General features: G+C 37.1%; 4 protein-coding genes across 5 annotated transcripts; 2 read left to right on the top strand and 2 right to left on the bottom strand.

Annotated features, from left to right (window-relative positions):
* The first annotated feature begins 506 nt into the window (after positions 1–506).
* On the top strand, positions 507–3,018 carry LOC149386215 (putative UDP-3-O-acylglucosamine N-acyltransferase 2, mitochondrial). Its single transcript, XM_089626570.1, has 10 exons — positions 507–786; positions 894–1,101; positions 1,180–1,256; positions 1,419–1,468; positions 1,625–1,689; positions 1,966–2,017; positions 2,098–2,168; positions 2,285–2,351; positions 2,432–2,503; positions 2,593–3,018. The coding sequence occupies exons 1-10, from the start codon at positions 675–677 to the stop codon at positions 2,668–2,670; spliced, it is 852 nt and encodes a 283-aa protein (XP_089482696.1). The 5' UTR covers positions 507–674; the 3' UTR covers positions 2,671–3,018.
* Positions 3,019–3,207: 189 nt separating this feature from the next.
* Positions 3,208–4,126, bottom strand: LOC149386216 (NDR1/HIN1-like protein 26). Its single transcript, XM_089626689.1, has one exon. The coding sequence runs from the start codon at positions 4,092–4,094 to the stop codon at positions 3,414–3,416; it is 681 nt and encodes a 226-aa protein (XP_089482815.1). The 5' UTR covers positions 4,095–4,126; the 3' UTR covers positions 3,208–3,413.
* An 882-nt stretch (positions 4,127–5,008) lies between these two features.
* On the bottom strand, positions 5,009–7,030 carry LOC149386217 (peroxidase 27-like). Its single transcript, XM_089625493.1, has 4 exons — positions 6,762–7,030; positions 6,483–6,668; positions 6,216–6,381; positions 5,009–5,729 (listed from the first exon to the last, which is right to left on the bottom strand). Exons 1-4 carry the CDS (start codon positions 6,987–6,989, stop codon positions 5,320–5,322), a joined length of 990 nt encoding a protein of 329 aa, XP_089481619.1. The 5' UTR covers positions 6,990–7,030; the 3' UTR covers positions 5,009–5,319.
* A 10,998-nt stretch (positions 7,031–18,028) lies between these two features.
* Positions 18,029–20,808, top strand: LOC149386218 (protein trichome birefringence-like 36). 2 transcript variants are annotated; one of them, XM_089626709.1, is made up of 4 exons: positions 18,029–18,724; positions 18,813–18,990; positions 19,101–19,285; positions 19,699–20,808. In XM_089626709.1, the coding sequence occupies exons 1-4, from the start codon at positions 18,105–18,107 to the stop codon at positions 20,195–20,197; spliced, it is 1,482 nt and encodes a 493-aa protein (XP_089482835.1). In that variant the 5' UTR covers positions 18,029–18,104; the 3' UTR covers positions 20,198–20,808. The 2 variants fall into 2 exon arrangements, with proteins under 2 accessions (XP_089482835.1, XP_089482836.1); XM_089626710.1 differs by having other exon boundaries at positions 18,813–18,975.
* The last annotated feature ends 1,407 nt before the right edge of the window (positions 20,809–22,215 follow it).

Here is a 22,215-nt window from a genome sequence, read left to right on the forward strand (position 1 = left end):
ATACCTCCGAGTTGATCTTGACGAGAGTGATCGTACTGATAACGTGTTATGAAAATCAAAGGAATAACTTAAATCGAAAACTCTTTAAACACTAATAAGGTAGAATTTTAGAAGAGATAAGAGAGGAATATGAAGAGTAAATTGTAGAGAGAAAATGAAAGAGTAAATGGTAGAAATTGAGGGTGAATTTTCCCTTCATCATCCTCATGTATTTAAAGTGAAATTTATGTACATTAGTCAATAAGTTAGGTATGGGGTAATTAATTATTTACCTCATATTTTTTACTTTAATTTACCCTATAAATATTTTTTACCAATTATTTACATCAAGTACAACATTATTTCTTTTTTTTTTTTTGTTTGGCAATATACGTTGAATTGCACCTATATCTAGTATTCTAATGAAAAGCTCCGTGCAAATTTCAGAAAATGAAAAATAAAAATAAAGAGTGGTACTAGGATAGCCTAGTGGTACACCACATACTCACTACAACAAAGTTGCCTTCAACAAAATAAAAAATAAAATAAAAAAGATCCTGTTTTATTCACTGTGACCGTTGGGACCGTTTTACCACATACATCATCGCTAAACTTGTATTTGCTTTTTAATATTTCAAATGCTTTGAAGACGAACGAATAAAAGCAAGTCCTCCTGGGACCCGTTTCTATTCGCGATGGCGCTAAGCCTTAGAAGATTATTAGCCGCTTCACTTAGCTCCGCAGCTACGACCCGTCCGCTCTCTCCCCGGCGTCTCGGTGATTCACATGCTTTCTTCGTCTCCTCCGGTAAGAATTCACTGCCCGCCACCTGTTTGTAAAAATGCCTCATAGAGATGAAAATGACGATACTGATCATTGGAACCAAACTCTCATTCTGTTCCTTGGAACACTAGTTGCTGGGAACGAAGCTAATGACAGCGAGTTTCAAAGATGGCACAATGGAGGAGGAATTTGCCACAAATCGGCCATCGTCGACCCAACCGCGGTCGTGGAGTTCGGCGCCGTTGTTCACCGGGAAGCCGTGGTGGGACCTCTTTCTCACGTTGGATCGGGAGCTATTGTTGGACCGTCCGTGACTGTTGGCCGCTCAACTAAGTTATGGTATTGTCTGAAACCCACATACCTCGCGTGTTTCTTATGTTCTTCGTTTATGCGGTTTTTTTGTTTTTTTTTCCACAGGTATAATGTCTCGCTGTCTAACTGTGTTGTAGGGGATCTGTGTGTAATCCATAATGGAGTTTGTATCGGTCAAGATGGTAAGATTACAAATATCTATAAACTCGGTACATATATTGATGCAGCTTATGAATAAGCTTAACAAATCATTATTTTGTTTTCTTATTAAGTTTACGCATTACATATGGGCGTTATTCCAAATTATTGCATTTGATTTTAGAAACCGCGTTATTCCCTTTCAGGATTTGGGTTCATGGTAGATGAACAAGGAAATATGATCAAGAAGCCTCAAGTGAGTGTTCTTCACAAGCTACAATTTCATATCTTCATGTAACTGCTTGTATGTATCGTGAGCATGATTCACTATGATTCGATTTTATTTTCCCTGAATTGTATAAACTTACTTACTAGTTTATTTGTTTATTTCATCTCTCTTCAATTCATAAAGATGCTAAATGCTATGATTGGGAACAACGTGGAAATTGGTGCTAATACATGTGTTGACCGAGGCAGGTGAGACATGTTCTGTATCGCTTTCAATAGCACATTTTACGTAGTATTATGTTAGGGCTCTGTTACGACTCTAGGTGTAAAATAATTAGTTAATTGTTCAGGATAAGAAATAGTTATTAGTAATAGTTGTTGGTCTATCAACTTACAGGTATGAAAGAAGCATTTCGTGAGGAATGAATAACTTTGGTTAAGCTCTAGCCTCTATGGAGAGTGACGGGTCTCTCAAATACCCGATTATCTGTTTTGTTTCTTATTCTTTCATGAATTATAATGCAGTTGGCGAGACACAGTAATAGGGGATCATTCAAAGATCGACAATTTAGTTCAGGTTATAATCTCCTTTCACAGTAGAATAGATATATTGTGGTGTAAACATTCCCGACTTTTGAAATCTGACTTCATTTTCAGATAGGTCATAATGTAGTTATTGGAAAGAACTGCATGCTCTGTGGTCAAGTCGGGGTCGCAGGTTCTGCGACGTAAGTAAATTTTTTTCTCACCACCATTGTTGTCTCGCTTTATCAAGACTTGGAAAACTTTCAATATCGGAAAACGAGCAAAATTTGTGTCTATGATCCTTTTGCTCTGTTCTTAGGATAGGAGACTATGTAACAATGGGCGGGAGGGTCGCGGTTCGTGACCATGTTTCCATTGTATCAAAGGTATGGCTTCTTTAAACTCATTCCAGTTCTCTCGACCTTAAATATATTGTGCATGATCAAACATGGATTCGATGGTTCAGGTCCGTCTCGCAGCGATGAGCTGTGTCACCAAGGATATTACAAATCCTGGAGATTACGGTGGATTTCCGGCGGTGAGAAATTGAATGAAGATTACCACTACTTTGATTTAATGCTTAAGACGTGTGATTTTAATTTATTTTTAAAAATATGGATTTCTCAGGTTCCAATTCACAAGTGGCGAAGACAAGTTGTGATGCAAAAACAGGCTTTGAAGAAGAGGACTGGATCCTTAGAATAATTGCTTTATCTCAAAGCTGGTTAATTGCAGTGGGTATGATCTATGAATTGCATACATTTTTATCGTCTAGACTTTCTTTGAGGCTTTTTGGTCCTGATTTGAAGCTCGATTCCTAGGCAGTAGTTTCGAATCTCGATTAGCAAATATTTCTTTTACTAATTGAAAGTATCCTGTGCTTTACTCATATTATTGTTTACCCATTTCCTTTTCTTTGGATCAATAAAAGACCTTCACTTTATCTGTTTTCTTTCTGGGCCTGCACGCAAGAGACTAAAGAAGATGTCTTACTTAGTACCAAGTCATTTCTTCGCTGTGGGAATTGTAATTGTTGCTCCTTCTATTGGCAGCCTGTAAAAACCATCATATACCCTGAACTTAAGAAGTAGATGTTAGGCAGAGATTATCCGCAGCTTTTACCATGCCTTAAAGACTCTCAACACTAATGTAGAAATTAGGGGTGTTAATATTAGTTTCGAAAAGTTCGGGGGCATCCGCATGAGGATATATACTAGTCTTATTATCAAATTAGAGTATCCATGTTCAGAAAACGTTAAGAAGAGTTTAAAAAACGTAACAATTTGTACACACAGTTAGTAGCTAGAAGAAGCTCTGCAATCATATACACTACACGAATTACGACAGATATCCGCTTAACGTGACATAAAAATCTCCCAAACATGGAACGTACATAAATTCAACGGTACAAAGGAATTTAAAAAAAAAAAACATAATAATAATATAAATCAAGAGAAGTAGACGGGGCATTTAAGGTTCTTGAAGGCAGGAAGGATGTGTCCGTCGGCGCCGACGTGGACGTCGCAGTTGGCGTGGACGCGGTGGCGCTTGCTCTCCCACGACGATATCCGAAACTGAATCGTCGAAGTGATCTCGAGCCGAAATACGACCGTCCCTTTTTCCCGGTCGCTCATGAACTCCTTCCACCGCTCGCTGCTCACAGTGAGCGAGGCCCCGGAGAATCCCCCCTCCACCAGCTTCGTGTTCTTCGGCTCCTGGTAGAACGCGGGCATGATCGCCGGCGCCGTCCCGATCCTCTGGTCCCTGTAGAACACCGCGCCCTCCATCGCGTCGTAGCGGATCCCGATGTTGAGGTTCGGGTTCCGAGCCGTGACAGCGAACCCGATCCTCGCGCCCTCGAAGCCCGAGCCCTGGGCCAGCCCCGGGACGTTGAACTCTTGGACGTGGAAGCGGGGCCGGTGGGGTTTGAGGCTGATGTAGAGGATGAAGGTGATCAAGCCCACGATGAAGAGGAGGCTCAGGAAGATCGCGCAGACGAGCTTCGAGACTCGGGACGTGAGGCTCTCGTGGACTCGGTGAGCGTAGTAACGCACCGTGTGTTGCCGTTTCATGGTCCGATGATCCGGTTGCTGCTGAACCGGCAGCCGAGACGGCGAGTGGTGATTCATTTTATTTATTAATTTAGGGGATATTTTATGATTTTGTTGCATTTTTATTTAGGGCTAGGGTTTTTATATGAAGGAGCTGAGGATGAACGTTGGAGTAGGTTAAGGTATAATTTTGCGGGGATAACGTGAGAAAGAAAAGAATATGTGTTTGTGTAGCCTTTTGCTGTGTGTATGTATGGGATATGTATATTTCTTTATACGTACGCAATGTTTTGGGTTTGCATTGCATGTATGTGTGATGATAACGTAATATGAATGTGTGTCCTTGGTGTTAGTCTTATAATAAAACTGATTAAGTAATTTTATTTAAAGTTGAAAAGCACTTTTAATAATATAGCTAAAGGTTTCTAAAGCAATAAAAATGTTACAAAAAAAAAGCAATAAAACAAATTTATTTTCTCTTATTAAATTAGCAATGTAACTTTATCAACACTAAATATTTCTTAAAATTTATCATTCTGCAAAATCGGTCACCTCCTATTTTATTCCATGAATAACATTAAATATTATTGATTAATAATAATTCGATCAAATAAAAAAATAGTTTAACACATTAATTTGCGTTTGTTCTATAGGCTTTTCTAATTGTCCATTTTAAAAGCTTTTGCAGCCAGTCAAGCATCTATTTTATTCGTTGTAGGCCAGTTTAGTACATATCAATTTCTGACGCGTGCCAACTATATTTTAAAAGCATCTCTACCGTCAGATAAACCTTCATTTTTTTAAAATTAGAAGTCAAACCTTCATTTGGGTCTACAACTAGACTTCTAAAGCAAATAAGAACTACGCGAATCGTCATAGAAATCTTATAAGTTAATACAAAACAAAGGTGTTTCATTTTATTTTATTCAAGGATTAAGAATATGCTGAATAAATGATGCCTCCAGCACTAATTTTTTTTTTTAAACAACATATTTCATATAAATAGTACGACACATATTTAATTATTACATTCAATAAAATATAGCACATTCTCAACCCAAAAAAAATCATGAAAATATTGCACACCTTTTCGCATTAGTACAAGAACAATCAGTTAATATATAATTTTCTAACTTCCAAGCTACGAACGGACCATCTTTGTATCACCCACTCGGAAACCTCAACCATTATACAAATGCATTTATTCTCACATCAGAAACCAATTCAAGTGTTAAAAACAAAACAAAATAACAAATACTAGTATCATAAAAATTTCATAGCTTCAACAAACTAGTGATTTTTATCAGTTACGCCTGGTACAGACTTTCCTGATCTCTCCACGGTGACCGGTGAGGACACCAATCCTTCCCATGTTGACCATGGAGACCCCAAAGTCATCGAAGAAGGACTTCGTCCCGGCTGCGGCGGCGTGTTTGAGAACGTACTCTCGGGTCTCGGGGTCGTCGAGGAGAGCCGAGTCGGATTGGAAAAGACCTCTGCGCTTGGTGACTAAGGTGTAGTAACTGACGTCGAAGGTCTTGAAGCTTCCCGGGTCCATCTCCGCGAGCGACGTCAAATCCCCGGGCTTGCACTTCAGCCTCAGCCTCTCGCTGTACTCCGAGTCCAACGATGGATCCGTGTCGCCCTTTCCCGTGAAGTTGTACAGCCGGTTCGTGAACCCCAAGCACTGCGATGTTCCGATCGTGTGTCCGCCTTAAAAAAAAAAACAAAAAACAAAAAACAAAAATTTACATGTTACTCTAGGGCTTTGTTTTAGGTATTGATAACGTCTTCTTTTTTTTTTTCTTTTTTGAACAGAAGTTTTTAGGATTCCTATCTAAGATTTTCAATTTTTATTTTTATTTAAAAAGAAAATGTATCTTGGTAAATACCTTAAATGTAAAATTACAAGGCTGAATCCGATTAATTATCAAAGTTCTCTGTTCACCCACGTTCCGAATAAAATTACAAATAATAAGAAAAAAAAAACTATTATTGAATTACTAATCTAATAAACTAAAGTATATACGTGTATATATATATATATAAATATAAATTAGTGCATATTTCTGATAACATAGATAAAATCTTATCGACAGATAATTTTAACTTGTAGGTTTCGGTTTTTTTCTCTTAATAATAATAATAATAAATTATATTATTATTATTATTAGACGTAGTAATTAACCAGTAAGGTACCTGAGAGAACGACTAGATCTTTTACGCTCAAGCCTTTGCTTGCAAACCCTGCTTTCAACACAGTGATGTTAGCAAAAGGTGGAAGGAGATTTTGTAGAGCCTCACTTGCCATCGAAACTCTTCCGTCTCTTCTTCCGGTTTCAACTTCCCAGTACGGTCCGTTGGTCTGAGTCAATTATAATTTGTTACAATCATAGATAATAAATAAATAAATAAAAATGGAAATGACTTTTTCTGTTGAAATATATAAGTGATCTGTTTTCTCACCCCGACCACGGCGTCTCTGGCGACGAGGGCAAGAATATCAGCGCATGAGACGACTCTAGGGCACGCCTTCTCAAGCGCAGTCTTGATTTTATCGATGATTTGGAATCCCCGAAGACTACTGTTGGGGATCGTATCTTTCTCGGCTTGTATCGTCGTAGAGTTCAGCAACAATGAGCCTTCACAGCCCTACCAAAGACACAAAGAATAATAAATTAAGGAAGAATTAATGAATAAAAGTATCATTTTATTATTGCTACTATATATGATTCATAATCATACCCTAACAAAGCAATCATGGAAGTGCATCCTCAACAAAGGACCAGCAAGCGAACGCGCAACGTTCATAGTCTGTGCCATGATCTCTGAGACTATATGCTCAGCTTGTGGGCATGAATGTTCGTAGTAACCGACTCTCAACTTGCTATTGGGTCGACGTGCATTTCCAGGGTTTCCATTGATGATGAAAACTAGGAACAATGCACATAGTAGAAGCTTTGGACTAGCCATATTGTGTTGGTTTTTTTTTTTTTGTGTGAATTGTGATGAACACCATTGAAGCTAATCACGTATTTATACCCACGGAATGTTTTCATGGATAGCTGTAAATTGGCGACCCAATAATTAGCCGAAATCGTGCCAGGGAATCGTTGGACTTGTTCCTAGTACATACTGGGACATTTATTATTTATAAATATACAGATAAGATAGGAACATGTATTCTATGCTAACAGGACCGATCTGTCATTTGATTTGATATAGTAGATAAATTTATATATGCGCCTCATGTCAATGATTAAGAAGTTGACACCCTAATAACTAATAAATAATAATTTTTTGTGGGTGATATATATATAACCGTCACCAATTAGTAGCTATTTGTAAGATTTAAGATATAGCTAGTTGACCTTAGCAATGAGCTTATAAGCTGTTTAAGCACATGGTGAATAGTTGACGAAAGATAAATTCTGTTTCTTTAATCAGTTCTCCTTAAAAACCGGACAGAGATTAACATCAGGACAATAATTGAGCTTTGAATTTTCCAACCACGCATATAATAGCATTTCATGTTTCCGATTCTTAGGTGTTACGAAGCTACTTGGCATTCGTATTTTTGACGTCCTTTTAATGACGTTATTCGGGTGAATTACCAATGAGTTAAATATCAACCCGGACGAAAAACTGTGAATTCGATGGTTATTAATGTAATATCATAAGATCTAACGTAGAAGTCTGGATTATGATGAATGGTTATTGCAATACAAAGAAAATAAATCTTCAAATCAAATGATGATTTATTATTTTCAATTTTTGAATTAATCAGCAATCAAAAGATAATTACGATAATCATCCTTTGTACACAATTATTACTATTCTATCAGAGCTCCATTTTCGATTTACAAGGTTGTTGATTCGTTTACCAAAACTGTTTTCCTTTTCTTCTCATTGCATTGCCCGACTTTGAAGAATGATGTTACCGTGACCGCACTGGCTCTGGGGGTACTTCATTATCATTTTCTATCCTTTCTTTGCATCTCAATTACTTAAATTGTGTTCGTGGTAATTTGTTTTTATTTATTTATTATTATTTATTTCTCGTAGAGGTTGAATTAAAGAATTTGGAGCGAAAGAGAATCAGTGAAGGGAATGAATTGGGGAAAGAACTAACGAACACTCGAAGTTGGCTTTAGGCGTATTTTCACAAACTGTTGGCCCAATTGCATATCAGCTTTATCCACAGTTACGCCACAAACGCGTTGGGCTTTGTATCAATTAAGGCCCACGTGCATGTGCACAGACGAAGACTAAAAGTGAAATTAACGTATAAGGAAATTCTACAAATAGCTTTTCCAAAGATGGCTTTATTCATTAGTTTTAGGATCCAATGACTATCTAACCATATGAAACATTAGAAATTTGGAAATAGCCAACGTTTCATTAATTTTTTGTAAATAGTCACGTAAATCTATTTACGCTATAAAAATAACAAAAACGCAAAAGAAATACGATTATTTACGAAATATTTACAATAGTTTTTAGCTATTTAAGAAAAATTTACAAAAACGTTGGCTAACTTATGTTTATGCGGCTTATATCGCTAAATTTTTGTTAGTTTTATTGGTTCTCCTAATTTGCTTTTGTTTACATACATTTCGTTCTTTCATACATAAGTTAATTCGTGGGTGGATTTTTTCATAGATTAGTATTATTTTTTATCAGTTTATTAGTTGATACTTATTTCATGAAATTCTCCATTGTTGAAATACAACTGAGAACCATTCTAATTTACCATAGTAATTATTTCAAAAGTTTATATCCAAACAATCTTAAGGATGAATCCTTACGTTTCAACTTTCATGTATGGCCGTAAATGTACTTTTCGTATTTGTGTATATGTCTATGTTTTTATCTTACGCTTCTGGTATCTACTTAATTTTTGTCCTTCCCTCGTCGGTCTATTTAATTTTGTTCCACTTGTTGAATAATGTTTTATTGTGACAGAAATGAAGGGCCTAAGATCCAGATGAACGCAGTTCAACTACAAACCATAGCGAAAATTGAGTGTTACTCTTCACGTTTCCAATAGCATTTCTCTATAGATAGTGACGTCCAAATTTTTTATTTATGAAAGTTAAATCTGTAGTTATTGTTACTGTTTTTTATGTAATGTAAAGACATGTTTCATAAAAATTGTTTTTTCGCAATTCTAAAACTTGTTTTCAACGTCGTTCTCAGTCGCAACTAGCTTGCCTTGCAATGAAAAATCCAAAGATTATAAGGGGACGTATATGTCTTATTAGCACGTCGCAAGATTCGCTTCAAGTCTGAAGCTAATTAATTAATGCGTACCGTTAATTTTTTTGTTTCCACGACCAGTATTCATGATCATGATAACCGAAACCTTTTTCATTTCGACCGGTATATACTCACGCCAAATTTGGCAAGTCTATAAACATATGTCATTTCTCTAGTAATTTGACTGAGACTCTGCGAACCAAGAGATTAAGAAATGGTCTTAAATCAACTACCTAAATTGACGAGACACATCATTCAAAAACGACATCAATTTAATTACGATTTTGTGTCTGATAAAGAGAGAGCAGATGGTGAATAGTTGACGAAAGACAAATTCTGTTTCTTTAATCAGTTCTCCTTAAAAATCGGACAGGGATTACATCAGGACAATAATTGAGCTTTGAATTTTCATTCCAACCACGCATATAATAGCATTTCTTGTTTCTGATTCTTAGGCGTTACCAAATTACTTGGCATTCGTATTTTTGTTGTCCTTTTAAATTTTAATGACGTTATTCGGGTGAATTACCAATGAGTTAAAAGAATGGGTGTTACCGTGACCGCACTGAGACTCTGGAGGTACTCCTTTCAGGAGGAAATAATGGGCTCTAGTCAACGCCTCTAATAAAGTACGTGGCTCTTGATTGATTATCAATTTCGATAATTCTCCTTCTTAGAGGTGATTGGAAATTTTGAAAAGTGTATATAACTTTCTATCGTTTCTTTGCGTCTCAATTACTTGAATTGTGTTTGTTGTATTTTATTTTTATTTCGCGTAGTTTTAGACTTTAGAGTGATTAACTATAGATTATAGAGGTAAAAGAATGAACAAACGAATCAATTTGAAGCAGAAAAAAAAATGCTTTTGTGGCTTTAGGCCTATTTTCACAAATTGTTGGCCCAATTGCATATCAGCGTTATCCACACTTATGCCCCAAACGAGTTGGGCTTTGTATCATTTAAGGTTCATGTGCATATGCACTAAAAGTGAAATTAATGAGGAAATTCTACCAAATAGCTTTTTCAAAGACGGCTTTATTCATTGGTTCTTGTAGTTTGAATTTGATCGCATTGCATTACGTTCTTTCATGCATAAGTTAATTCGAGAGTGGAGTTTTGCATAGATTAGTATTTTTATCAGTTTATTAGTTGATACTTACTTCATGGAATTCTTAATTGTTGAAATACAACGGACAATCATCCATATGAGCGCAATTCAACTTCAAACCATAGCGAAAATCGAGTGTTCTAACTTCCAATATCTTTCACGTTTCCAATAGCATTTCTCTCTAGACATTGACGTCCAAATTATACTTGTGTTTTAGTGATGTAAAGACATGTTTCATAAATTGTTTATTTATAAAAGTTTGAAATCTGCAGTTATTATTACTTGTTTTTTTATGTAATGTAAAGACATGTTTCATAAAAGTTTGTTTTATTCCAATTCTAAAACTTAGTTTTCAATGTCGTTCTCAGTCACGACTAGGAATGAAAAATCCGAAGATTACAAGGGACGTATTTTTTAGCATGCACATGTTTTCTTTGACATAAACCACACATATAAGTATATATTGCACAATGCCAAAGAGGAAGGTTCTTCAATTGTTTGCATCACAGCTTCCAGTAAAATACATTACAATCCTCACACTGATAATTTGACTGTTTCGATGACTTGGGTTCTATAAAAATGGACCACTTTTGTTTTCGCTAAAAGAAAAAAGAAAAAAGAAAAAAAAAAGATTCATTATGACTTTTAGTAAAGGTGAAAATTTCCTTTCTTTTTGTAGGGGATTCAGAGTATTTATAAAAGAAAGGGTTAATAGTGGCAAACATATTTAATATTTACCTAAAACAATATTTATATACTTATTCTTTTTTGCTCCGACAATAATACTTAATATTACGTTTTAATCGCGTTGTAAGTACTTCCTCCGTTAAGTTTGATGGAAAATTACGTGGTAATCTTTGATTTGATTAAAAAAAATTATTACTTTTTGTTCAAATTAGTTCAACATTAAATGTGAAAATATACTCATGTCATCGCATCATAACAATGGAAATTAGAGGACAGCCATGACCTCATAGCTAAGTTATACAAATAGTAAAGTCCTAAGATTTCTCAAGTCAGTCACCTAGAGCTCTTGTAATTGGACGCTCCACAGCTTTAAGATTAACTAATCTTAATTTTTTTAATTTAAGAATAACTAATCCCCTTTTATCAGTTCTTCATGACCTATGTTTGTTATATCTACCGTCCACCAAACATATATTGTAAGTCAAAATTCAGATATTATTACCAATCTAAAATACGAAAAAAAAAAACGCGGACGTGTTAGCATGCAATTAAGTGCTTCATGTCTAATATGTTTATATATTTCAATAATGTACTGAGATCATAGTACAAGGCTTATAATAATAAAAAAAAGGACATCTTTATGGGGGTTAATGATCACTTTTTTAATTAGCTTTTGTGTATGTCGTATATCTCAAACTCACTCCCTATTTGATGGTAGATGTGATTATTCGTCTTGTTCTTTATACTTTAAAAAAAAAAAAATTGTACTTGATTATGTCAAAATTACTTATCCGTAAAATTATTATACTATTAAATTATTAGTAGTGGCTTTATTACTAGTGATTTTATTACTATTACTTTGCATGACATTATTTATTATTAATTGTATGGCTATTATTATTGGTAAATCTATGTACATATATTATAGATTTTGGTATCAATATTGTACGGTGTTGATCTTATTCTTAAAAGGACAGTTTGAATGCTGACCGTCAGATCATCTCAATCAAGTGAGGCTCAGCGAAGCAGATCGTTGGGTTCAGCAGAAGAAGATACTGCGACTAAAGTCAGTATGTATAAACGAATCTCTCTATGTTCTATAAATAGAGGGTCGTGTCTTAGAAGAGTTAAGTTTTCAGAATATCAGAACAATCACAAATCTCTCAAAAACTCTATCGATTCGAAGCTGAAGATAGGAACCCTAGAATTTGGGGATTCTAAAGAGGAAGTTGTAATTGGAGATAGTTGGTCTGTAATCTTCAAGAAATAGTGGATTGGATTTTGTTGCTGGACGTAGATCACATTGATCGAACCAGGGTAAAACTGTGTCTCGTCCAATTTCGTTTATTCCTTCGTTGTTTTGGTTGATAGATCGGTTGCGTGTTTCGTAAGGAATATCTGTTTGGTTCAAAACAGGGTCATAGACGCTACAATTGGTATCAGAGCTATCAAGAACGATGGGACTTACGAAGATAGAGATCGAACGTTTCGACGGAAAGGGCGACTTTGCCCTGTGGCGGCAACGAATGCGTGCGATCCTAGTTCAGATGAAAATAGCGAAAGCTCTCGGAGGCGAAAAGGAATTAGCGGCAAGCCTCTCCGCATCGGAAAAATCGGACATTCTTGAACTCGCCTACAGCACTCTAATTCTGCACCTTGGCGACCGAGTTCTGAGAGAAGTGTCAAAGGAAAAGAGCGCTGCGGCGATATGGTCAAAGCTCGAAACCCTTTACATGACGAAGTCTCTGCAGAATCGTCTCTACCTAAAGGGAAGGTTGTACTCTTTCAAGATCCAAGAGGATAAGCCGCTTAATGAGAGCCTGGATGAATTCAACAAAATCATCATCGATCTCGCGAACATTGACGTGCCAATAGAAGATGAAGATCAGGCCATCCTGATTCTCAATGCTCTACCAAAGTCCTACGCCAATCTTGTTGACGCGATGAAGTATGGAAGAGAATCTCTTTCTCTTGAAGAAGTACAGTCAGCCTTGAAATCAAAGGCTCTTGAGAACAAACCTGCGAACAAGGCACCAGCTGAAGGACTGAACGTCAAAGGAAAGTGGGAAAAGAAGAAGAAAAACCAGAAGAAAGACCAAAAGGGAAAATCTGAAGCAAGTGACAAGCCTTTCTCCTTCAAGTGCTATCATTGTCATAAAGAAGGCCATACAAGAAAGAACTGCCCTGAAAGAAAGGGTGCCACTAATCAAGGGGGTCAGACGGCGTTAGTCGAACAAGAACAGGTCGCTGCCGAACTTCTCAACATCTCTGATCAAGATTCTTCACAGGACTGGATTCTAGACAGTGGGTGCACATATCACATGTCTCTAAATCGTGAATGGTTCGAAGATCTGTGCATGGAAGATGATGGGATAGTTCTTCTTGGAAACAACTTGTCGTGCAAGGTTCTTGGACAGGGAAACATAAGGATAAAGATGTTCGATGGAGTTGACAGAATTCTACAAAAAGTGAGGTACATTCCTGACCTGAAAAGAAACTTAATTTCTTTAGGCACCCTTGATCGTCAAGGATTCTCTTTCAAATCTGAAAAGGGAATTCTTGAAGTGTCTAAAAGAAATTCAGTGGTTATTCGGGGACGATGGAAAAATGGTCTATATTATCTTATAGGAAAAACTGTCACTGGTAATGCCACTCCAGTAATGCAAAATTTTTGTGATGTTTCAAAACTTTGGCACTTAAGATTAGGCCATGTTAGTGAAAAGGCAATCTTTGAACTGTCTAAACAAGGCTATTTTGCTACTGACAAACTGGGAAAACTAGAGTTTTGTGAAGAATGTGTTCTAGGTAAAGCACACAGGGTTAGCTTCAACCAAGCCACACACAGGACTCAAGAAAGACTTGAATATGTCCACTCGGATCTATGGGGACCTGCAAGAGTGAACTCTCATGGAGGAAGCAGGTACTTCATGACAATCATCGATGACTATTCAAGGAGAGCATGGATTTACATCCTTAAGCACAAAAATGAGGCTTTCCAAACCTTCAAGGAGTGGAAACTCATGACAGAAAACCAAACAGGTAGCAAGGTAAAGAAGATCAGGACTGATAATGGCCTTGAATATGTTGTAGAAGAGTTTAACCAATTTTGCAGGGACAATGGAATTCAAAGGCACCTAACTGTTCCTGGAACACCACAGCAGAATGGCATTGCTGAAAGGTATAACAGAACAGTGCTGGAAAGAGTAAGATGCATGCTGATTCATGCTAGATTGCCTAAATCTTTTTGGGCAGAAGCTGTAGCCACTGCTTGTTACTTAATAAATCGTTGTCCTTCAACTATTTTGAATTTCAAAACTCCTATGCAATTATGGACTAACCACAGGACTGATTACACAAGATTGAAAGTGTTTGGTTGTACAGCTTATGCACATGTAAAGCAGGGAAAATTAGAGGCCAGGGCTTTGAAGTGTATATTCATTGGATACCCGGAAGGAGTGAAGGGATACAAACTTTGGTGTGTGGAACAAGGTCACAGGAGATCTCTTATTAGCCGAGATGTAACCTTCAATGAAAATGACTTCCTGGGAAGACAAATGGACAGAGATTTTGGATCACTTGAGGCACATGAAGATCAAGCTCAAGATGTCAACATTGAGGTGGAGATACAACAACAAGAACCTCAACCTGACAATCAAGAACAGCCTGAAGATCAACATGAAATGCCAGATCGGGAGCCTCAATTACAAGACCAAAATCAAGCAGATGAACCTGAGCCTGGAGATGCTGCTGAAGGGGTGGAGATTGACTACCAACTCACAAGAGATCGAGTAAGGAGGACACACAAACCTCCTGACAGGTATGGTTACGCTGACATTATTGCCTATGCCTTGTCTATAGGTTCTGACATCTTGATTGAAGAACCTAGAACCTATAGAGAAGCAGTTTTAGGCAATAATAGTCACAAATGGAAATTAGCAATGCAAGATGAGATTGACTCTTTAAATGAAAATAACACTTGGATCCTAGTTGATAGACCTAAAAATCAGAAACTAGTTGGATCCAAATGGATTTTCAAAATTAAAGAGGGAATCATTGGTGTGGAGAAACCCAGGTACAAGGCACGCCTTGTAGCTAAGGGTTTCACACAACAAGAAGGCATTGATTTCCATGAGATTTATTCCCCTGTAGTTAAACACAGGTCTATAAGAACTCTCTTGGCCTTTGTAGCACAATATATTGGGAACTTGAACAACTTGATGTTAAAACTGCCTTTCTCTATGGTGATCTTGAAGAAACAATTTTTATGGCTCAGCCAGAAGGGTTTGTAAAAGATGAAAATAAAGTTTGTTTATTGAAAAAATCTTTGTATGGTTTAAAACAATCACCAAGGCAGTGGTACATCAAGTTTGATCAGTTCATGGTTTTAAATGGCTATAAGAGAAGTAATTATGACTGGTGTGTTTACATGAAAAGAATTTCTGAAAAGCAAATGATTTATCTTTTGCTTTATGTTGATGACATGCTAATAATTTGCCATGACAAGTCTGAAATCCTTCAGTTGAAAAACAGACTCAAAGATGTTTTTCAAATGAAGGATCTAGGACCTGCAAGGAAAATTCTTGGCATGGAAATAAAAAGAGATAGAATCGGGGGAATTCTATGTCTACATCAACATGACTACTTGAATAAAGTAGTTGAGAAATTCGATGTTTCATCTGCCAAAAGTGTTCTAACTCCGCTTGCACAGCATTTTAAGTTGTCTGTATCTCAGAAACCAGCTACAGGTGATGAGAAGCTAGAAATGAGTCGGATTCCATACTCAAGCGCTGTGGGAAGCATCATGTACTCAATGATATGTACGAGACCGGACTTGGCACACGCAGTCAGTGTTGTGAGTCGCTTTATGACTGAGCCTGGAAAGGAGCACTGGCACGCGGTGAAATGGATTCTAAGATATCTAAAAGGGACTTTAGATACTGGAATTATTTACAGACGATGCTGTGAGGAGGACGTGAAAGTTGAGGGGTTCGTGGACTCTGATCATGCTGGAAGTTTGGATACAAGAAAGTCCCTCACTGGATACGTGTTCACTGTGTGTGGTGGAGCAGTTAGTTGGAAATCTAATCTGCAGTCAGTCGTGACTTTGTCAACAACTGAAGCAGAGTTTATGGCCATCACGGAAGCCATTAAGGAAGCCATCTGGATGAAAGGCTTGGTAGCTGAGTTGGGAATGCCTCAGGATGAAATCACAGTTTACTGTGACAGTCAAAGTGCCATACATCTCTCTAAACATCAAGTCTTCCACGAGAGATCAAAACACATAGACATCAAGATGCATTTCGTACGAGACATCATCAACAATGGTGAAGTGAAGGTTCAGAAGATTTCAACAGAAGAAAACCCCGCAGATATGTTAACCAAGACAGTCTCATGCACCAAATTTGCTCATTGCCTGAAACTGATCAAGGTTGGAAGTTCAAGGAACTGATGAAGCAAGTCCAATCCGCTAGAAGGTTGAAGAATGAAGATCAAGGTGGAGAATTGTACGGTGTTGATCTTATTCTTAAAAGGACAGTTTGAATGCTGACCGTCAGATCATCTCAATCAAGTAAGGCTCAGCGAAGCAGATCGTTGGGTTCAGCAGAAGAAGATTGCGACTAAAGTCAGTATGTATAAACGAATCTCTCTATGTTCTATAAATAGAGGGTCGTGTCTTAGAAGAGTTAAGTTTTCAGAATATCAAAACAATCACAAATCTCTCAAAAACTCTCTCGATTCGAAGCTGAAGATAGGAACCCTAGAATTTGGGGATTCTAAAGAGGAAGTTGTAATTGGAGATAGTTGGTCTGTAATCTTCAAGAAATAGTGGATTGGATTTTGTTGCTGGACGTAGATCACATTGATCGAACCAGGGTAAAACTGTGTTTCGTCCAATTTCGTTTATTCCTTCGTTGTTTTGGTTGATAGATCGGTTGCGTGTTTCGTAAGGAATGTCTGTTTGATTCAAAACAGGGTCATAGACGCTACAAATATTTTATGTAATTATTTTTAATTAGATAATATATATATATATATATATATATATATATATACATATAATGGTGGCCGGACTAATCTATCACAATATGGCTGGGATATGTTTTGCCGTCGTCGGGCTTATAGTCGTGTCTCGGTTAAAGTCTTGGCTAAGAGCGTTGTATGGTAATGTGTATTCATTATGAAATTTCATGTCCAATATACAAAGCAATCATATATAAAAAATTCTTACAAAATATTTATGACCGATCTAAGATTAATTTAAACAAAATAATTGATTTCCCTAGCAGCGATGGATTTAAAAAATAAAAGATGAAAATTCGTAGAACTCGAATCTAATAAAATGTTACATCATCAAAGCAGAGAGATTTTTTATGTTTTGTTTTTCTATATAGTAAAAATTAAAGCAGAGACCTACGTACTAACTAATCAGTGCCAAATTAATCCGGGTCTGTTAAACATATAACTAACCCAACCGACCCAAAGTCAAGAGGCACGTTAATAATACATGCATAATTAAATTAGCTTCAAAATCTTCAAAATGAGTAATCCTGCTAGAGCTATTCTTTCTAACCATAGTCCTCTCTCTCTCTCTCTCTCTCTCTCTGTTACTGCTTCTTTTCTTTTTTAAGGCCTCTCTGTTACTGCTAAGTGTCCCATCAAATATTGAACAGTATGATAAATACACTAGATAAGCAAACATAGCACGGTAATAACAGGGGAATTTGGATTTATAAAAGCAACTTCTTCTAGCGGTATAATATTATGATATATTTTTCAAAATATTTTTGGATTGCTTCCTTAACATCGATATAAATAACTTCTTTTATATTCTTTGATCAACTATATTATCTCTGCACTAGATTCTTGAGCCAGCCTTCTTCGATCACTCACTCTCTCTCTCTCTCTCTCTCTCTCTCTCTCTCTCTCTCTCTCTCTCTCTTCATTATTGATGCCAAAGAAGATTTCAGAGCGTGAAAAATATTACTTGCGATACAAGAAAAAGCCAACCTCTTTCCAACCCAATAACCACGACCATGAAAAGCGTTCGCAAAATCGCCGAGGCAGTGAAGCTCTACTCATCCTCGTACCTCATGATCACCGTACCTCTCGTCTTAATCCTCAGCCTCGGCGTTTACAGAGCGAACCGAAAACTTTTCATCGTGCCCATCAACAACTTCGAAAATCTATCGGCCAAGAATCTAACACACGGCGGTTATTCTCAGCTGCCGGAGCCACAGAAGCCAACTATCGAGCCCAAGGCTGACCAGAAGAATTCAAGCAAGCTCGGCGACATTGATAATGATTCTCGGCCCTTGGAGCCGCAAAAGCCGGTCATCATCGACAACAAGGCTGATCAGAAGAATTCGAGCCAGCTCGTCGACATTGATAATAATTCTCAGCCCTTGGAGCCGCGAAAGCCGATTTTCATCGAGCACAAGGAGGATCAGAAAAGCACAAGCGATAAGCCTGGCGACATAGAAGAGAAATGCGATATCTTCGACGGAAAATGGGTGTACGACCCCGAGAACAGTCCTCTGTACGATTCGGCTCAGTGTCCGTTTCTTGGAGAGCAAGTTAGCTGCCGGAGGAACGGGCGACCGGATTTCGAGTACGAGAAGTGGACCTGGGAGCCCAAAGGGTGCAAAATTCCAAGGTATGGTATGATTAACGAAATCCAACGTCTGTATGTTGAGATTCTTTCTTGCGAGACAAGTCAAGATTCCGTTTCTTGATGATCAAAGGAGAGAGATTGGGAAGCAGATGTTGGAGAAGCTAAGGGACAAGAGGCTCATAATCGTCGGCGATTCTCTCAACAGAAACCAATGGGAATCCATGGCTTGCCTTCTTTACAGCTCCGTGGCTCCTTCTAGAGCCCGGGTCGCTTCGAATAGTGTTAGATATAAGGTGTTCAGTGCAGTGGTAAATAAATTATTACAAAGAAAAAAAAAAGTTTTAGTTTTCATTTTTCATCTATCAGCCATGATTAGGTTATGATTGGTTTGTTTGTTGGTGATTCTGTCATCAATTAGGACTACAATTGTACAGTGGAGTTTTATTGGAGTCCATTTCTGGTTGATCTTGTTGTGAACCCAAAGAATGGAGAGAATATTCTAAAGCTTGACAAGCTCGTTCCCTCTGCTAAAATGTGGAAAGGTGCACATGTTATGGTGTTCAACACAGGTCATTGGTGGTCCCACCATGGCAAGTATCAAGCGTAAGTTGCTATTATTATTATTTTTATTTCTTCAAAAAAAAAAAATTGTCATTATTATTGTTATATTATCTATTTTGAAGCTGTATTGTAAAGAAAATATTATGACGAACTATTGAATAAATTACCTAGAACTGACTTTAAAAGTTTACCTCTAACGATACCGTCTTAATCAATTTAATTACAAAAATTACTGTACAATTCTTCTTTGGCCTTTCGTTTTAATTAGCTTTTTTTTTTCAATTATTTACTTTTAAAATTAATTTTGGAGTTTTTTTAATAAGAAAAAAAAAATGCAAAATCATCCAAAGTAGGAGTAGACATAATTATAATTTTGAAAATTAACCTATTGTTTCGAAATTTCGATTGTTAAAAACCAGTATTGATGTCTTTTTTTTTTCTTCGAATTTTTGCAGTTGGAGTGCTTTTCATCGGAAAGGAAAGGCGGTGGAGATAGAGACGGCGAAGGCGTTGGAGATGGCCATGAAGACTTGGTCGCGGTGGATCGACAAGAACGTTGACTCGAACAAGACCAGGGTTTTCTTCCGAAGCATATCACCGGAGCACAAGGGAAAGACTTGGTGCTACAACCAGACCCGGCCCATCGAGGACGTCGATTCCTCCTTCGTTCCGGTGCACCCGAAGCCGATGGTTCTGATCGTCGAGCGCCGGCTCCGCAAGATGAAGACGCCTGTCACGTACCTTAACATCACCCGGCTGTCGCGATACCGGAAAGACGGTCACCCGAGCATCTACAAGACCCCCGAAGGAAAGAATTTGGTGGCGATGAACAAGACGAGCCCCACGGGTTTCTCGGACTGTAGTCACTGGTGTCTTCCCGGAGTACCCGATACTTGGAACAGGCTCTTATTCGTGTCCTTGCTCTCCGACGCTTCGAAACTATCAAACAGATGAGCTGAGCTGGCACACCTTTGTAACAGAATTAAGTTAAATTAGTTAGCAACAGAATGCTTACGTGTAATGCAGTTAGCTAATCAAATCAACTCTGTATATACACAGCCTTTGAGCTAATGAGAAATCATCGATCTCATTTTACCAAACAACATTTCATCTCTATCTTTCTCTTTCTCTCTCTACTCTTATCTCTCAGATCTAGACCTAGATCGATCCTAGATCTTGACTGAAACCCGTCACTTTTTCATAAGATTTGTTTTTTTTCACTTTTTTTTTTGGGGGTAAGAAAATGACATAATAAACACTGCCTCAGAGACTGAGAGTTTGCAGTGTGATCTTTGTATAAATATGCAAATGAATTCATGTAAGATCCTGTAAAGTTTCTGGGTTTCCTTGCAACTCCATGAATTATTTTGAAATCTAGAGCAACGGACAACTGGGATTTTTTTTTTCTGGTGTAGTAGTGCTAACTCTGGCGGTGGCGAAACCCCGCCACCAAAACACACGAAAAGAAAAAAAAATGAAGATTATTTATATGAGGAGATATGGGTCGGTCTAGAGAAGCTCCCATTCGGACTCGGAGGAATCGCGGGACTGGAATTTCTCGGCGGTGACCTAAAAATGTCACCAACATGGAACGAACATAAATTAAACGGTACAGATGAATTTAAAAAATCAAAAATAACATAATAATAAAATAAATCAAGAGAAGTAGACAGGGCATTTAAGGTTCTTGAAGTAGACAGGGCATAAAATAATAGCATTTCTTGTTTCTGATTCTTAGGCGTTACCAAATTACTTGGCATTCGTATTTTTGTTGTCCTTCTTATTCGGGTGAATTACCAATGAGTTAATGGTAATGGGCTCTAGTCAACACCTCTAATAAAGTACGTGGCTCTTGATTGATTATCAATTTCGATAATTCTCCTTCTTAGAGGTGATTGGAAATTTTGAAAAGTGTATATAACTTTCTATCGTTTCTTTGCGTCTCAATTACTTGAATTGTGTTTGTTGTATTATTTTTTATTTATTTTTATTTCGCGTAGTTTTAGACTTTAGAGTGATTAACTATAGATTATAGAGGTAAAGGAATGAACAAATGAATCAATTTGAAGCAGAAAAAAAAAATGCTTTTGTGGTGCAAGACAAACACGTGACAAGTCGAAGTTGGCTTTAGGCCTAGTTTCACAAATTGTTGGCCCAATTGCATATCAGCGTTATCCACACTTATGCCCCAAACGAGTTGGGCTTTGTATCATTTAAGGTTCATGTGCATATGCACTAAAAGTGAAATTAACGAGGAAATTCTACCAATAGCTTTTTCAAAGACGGCTTTATTCATTGGTTTATTGGTTCTTGTAGTTTGAATTTGATCGCATTGCATTACGTTCTTTCATGCATAAGTTAATTCGAGAGTGGAGTTTTGCATAGATTAGTATTTTTATCAGTTTATTAGTTGATACTTACTTCATGGAATTCTTAATTGTTGAAATACAACGGACAATCATTCTAATTTTACTATAGCAGTTAGTTTATATCCAAACAATGTTAAGGACCAATCCTTAAGTTTCAACTTTCAAGTATGGCCGTATATATACTTTTCATATTTGTGTCTTGTGTTTATTTTATCTTATGCGCGCTTCTAGTATCTACTTAATTTTTGTCCTTCGCTGATCGGTCTATTTTTGTTCCTTCTAGAATATTGTTTTATTGTGACAGAAACGAAGGGACTACGATCCATATGAGCGCAATTCAGCTTCAAACCATAGCGAAAATCGAGTGTTCCAACTTCCAATATCTTCACGTTTCCAATAGCATTTCTCTCTAGACATTGACGTCCAAATTATACTTGTGTTTTAGTGATGTAAAGACATGTTTCATAAAAATTGTTCATTTATAAAAGTTGGAAATCTGCAGTTATTATTACTTGTTTTGTTATGTAATGTAAATACATGTTTCATAAAAGTTTGTTTTATCCCAATTCTAAAACTTAGTTTTCAATGTCGTTCTCAGTCACG

Source organism: Urtica dioica, chromosome 9, assembly GCF_054948205.1.
Source record: "Urtica dioica subsp. dioica isolate 48M chromosome 9, U.dioica_male_clone48M_v1_H2, whole genome shotgun sequence".
Classification (NCBI taxonomy): domain Eukaryota; kingdom Viridiplantae; phylum Streptophyta; class Magnoliopsida; order Rosales; family Urticaceae; genus Urtica; species Urtica dioica.

Coding starts and splice junctions, on each gene's coding strand:
- LOC149386215 (XM_089626570.1), top strand. CDS start 675: ATGGCGCTAAGCCTTAGAAGATTATTAGCCGCTTCACTTAGCTCCGCA. Junction 2,018..2,097: donor AGATCGACAATTTAGTTCAG/GTTATAATCTCC, acceptor CTTCATTTTCAG/ATAGGTCATAATGTAGTTAT. Junction 2,352..2,431: donor ATGTTTCCATTGTATCAAAG/GTATGGCTTCTT, acceptor TCGATGGTTCAG/GTCCGTCTCGCAGCGATGAG.
- LOC149386216 (XM_089626689.1), bottom strand. CDS start 4,094: ATGAATCACCACTCGCCGTCTCGGCTGCCGGTTCAGCAGCAACCGGAT.
- LOC149386217 (XM_089625493.1), bottom strand. CDS start 6,989: ATGGCTAGTCCAAAGCTTCTACTATGTGCATTGTTCCTAGTTTTCATC. Junction 6,669..6,761: donor TCCATGATTGCTTTGTTAGG/GTATGATTATGA, acceptor TGTCTTTGGTAG/GGCTGTGAAGGCTCATTGTT. Junction 6,382..6,482: donor CCAGAGACGCCGTGGTCGGG/GTGAGAAAACAG, acceptor TAATTGACTCAG/ACCAACGGACCGTACTGGGA.
- LOC149386218 (XM_089626709.1), top strand. CDS start 18,105: ATGAAAAGCGTTCGCAAAATCGCCGAGGCAGTGAAGCTCTACTCATCC. Junction 18,991..19,100: donor ATAAGGTGTTCAGTGCAGTG/GTAAATAAATTA, acceptor GTCATCAATTAG/GACTACAATTGTACAGTGGA. Junction 19,286..19,698: donor CACCATGGCAAGTATCAAGC/GTAAGTTGCTAT, acceptor GAATTTTTGCAG/TTGGAGTGCTTTTCATCGGA.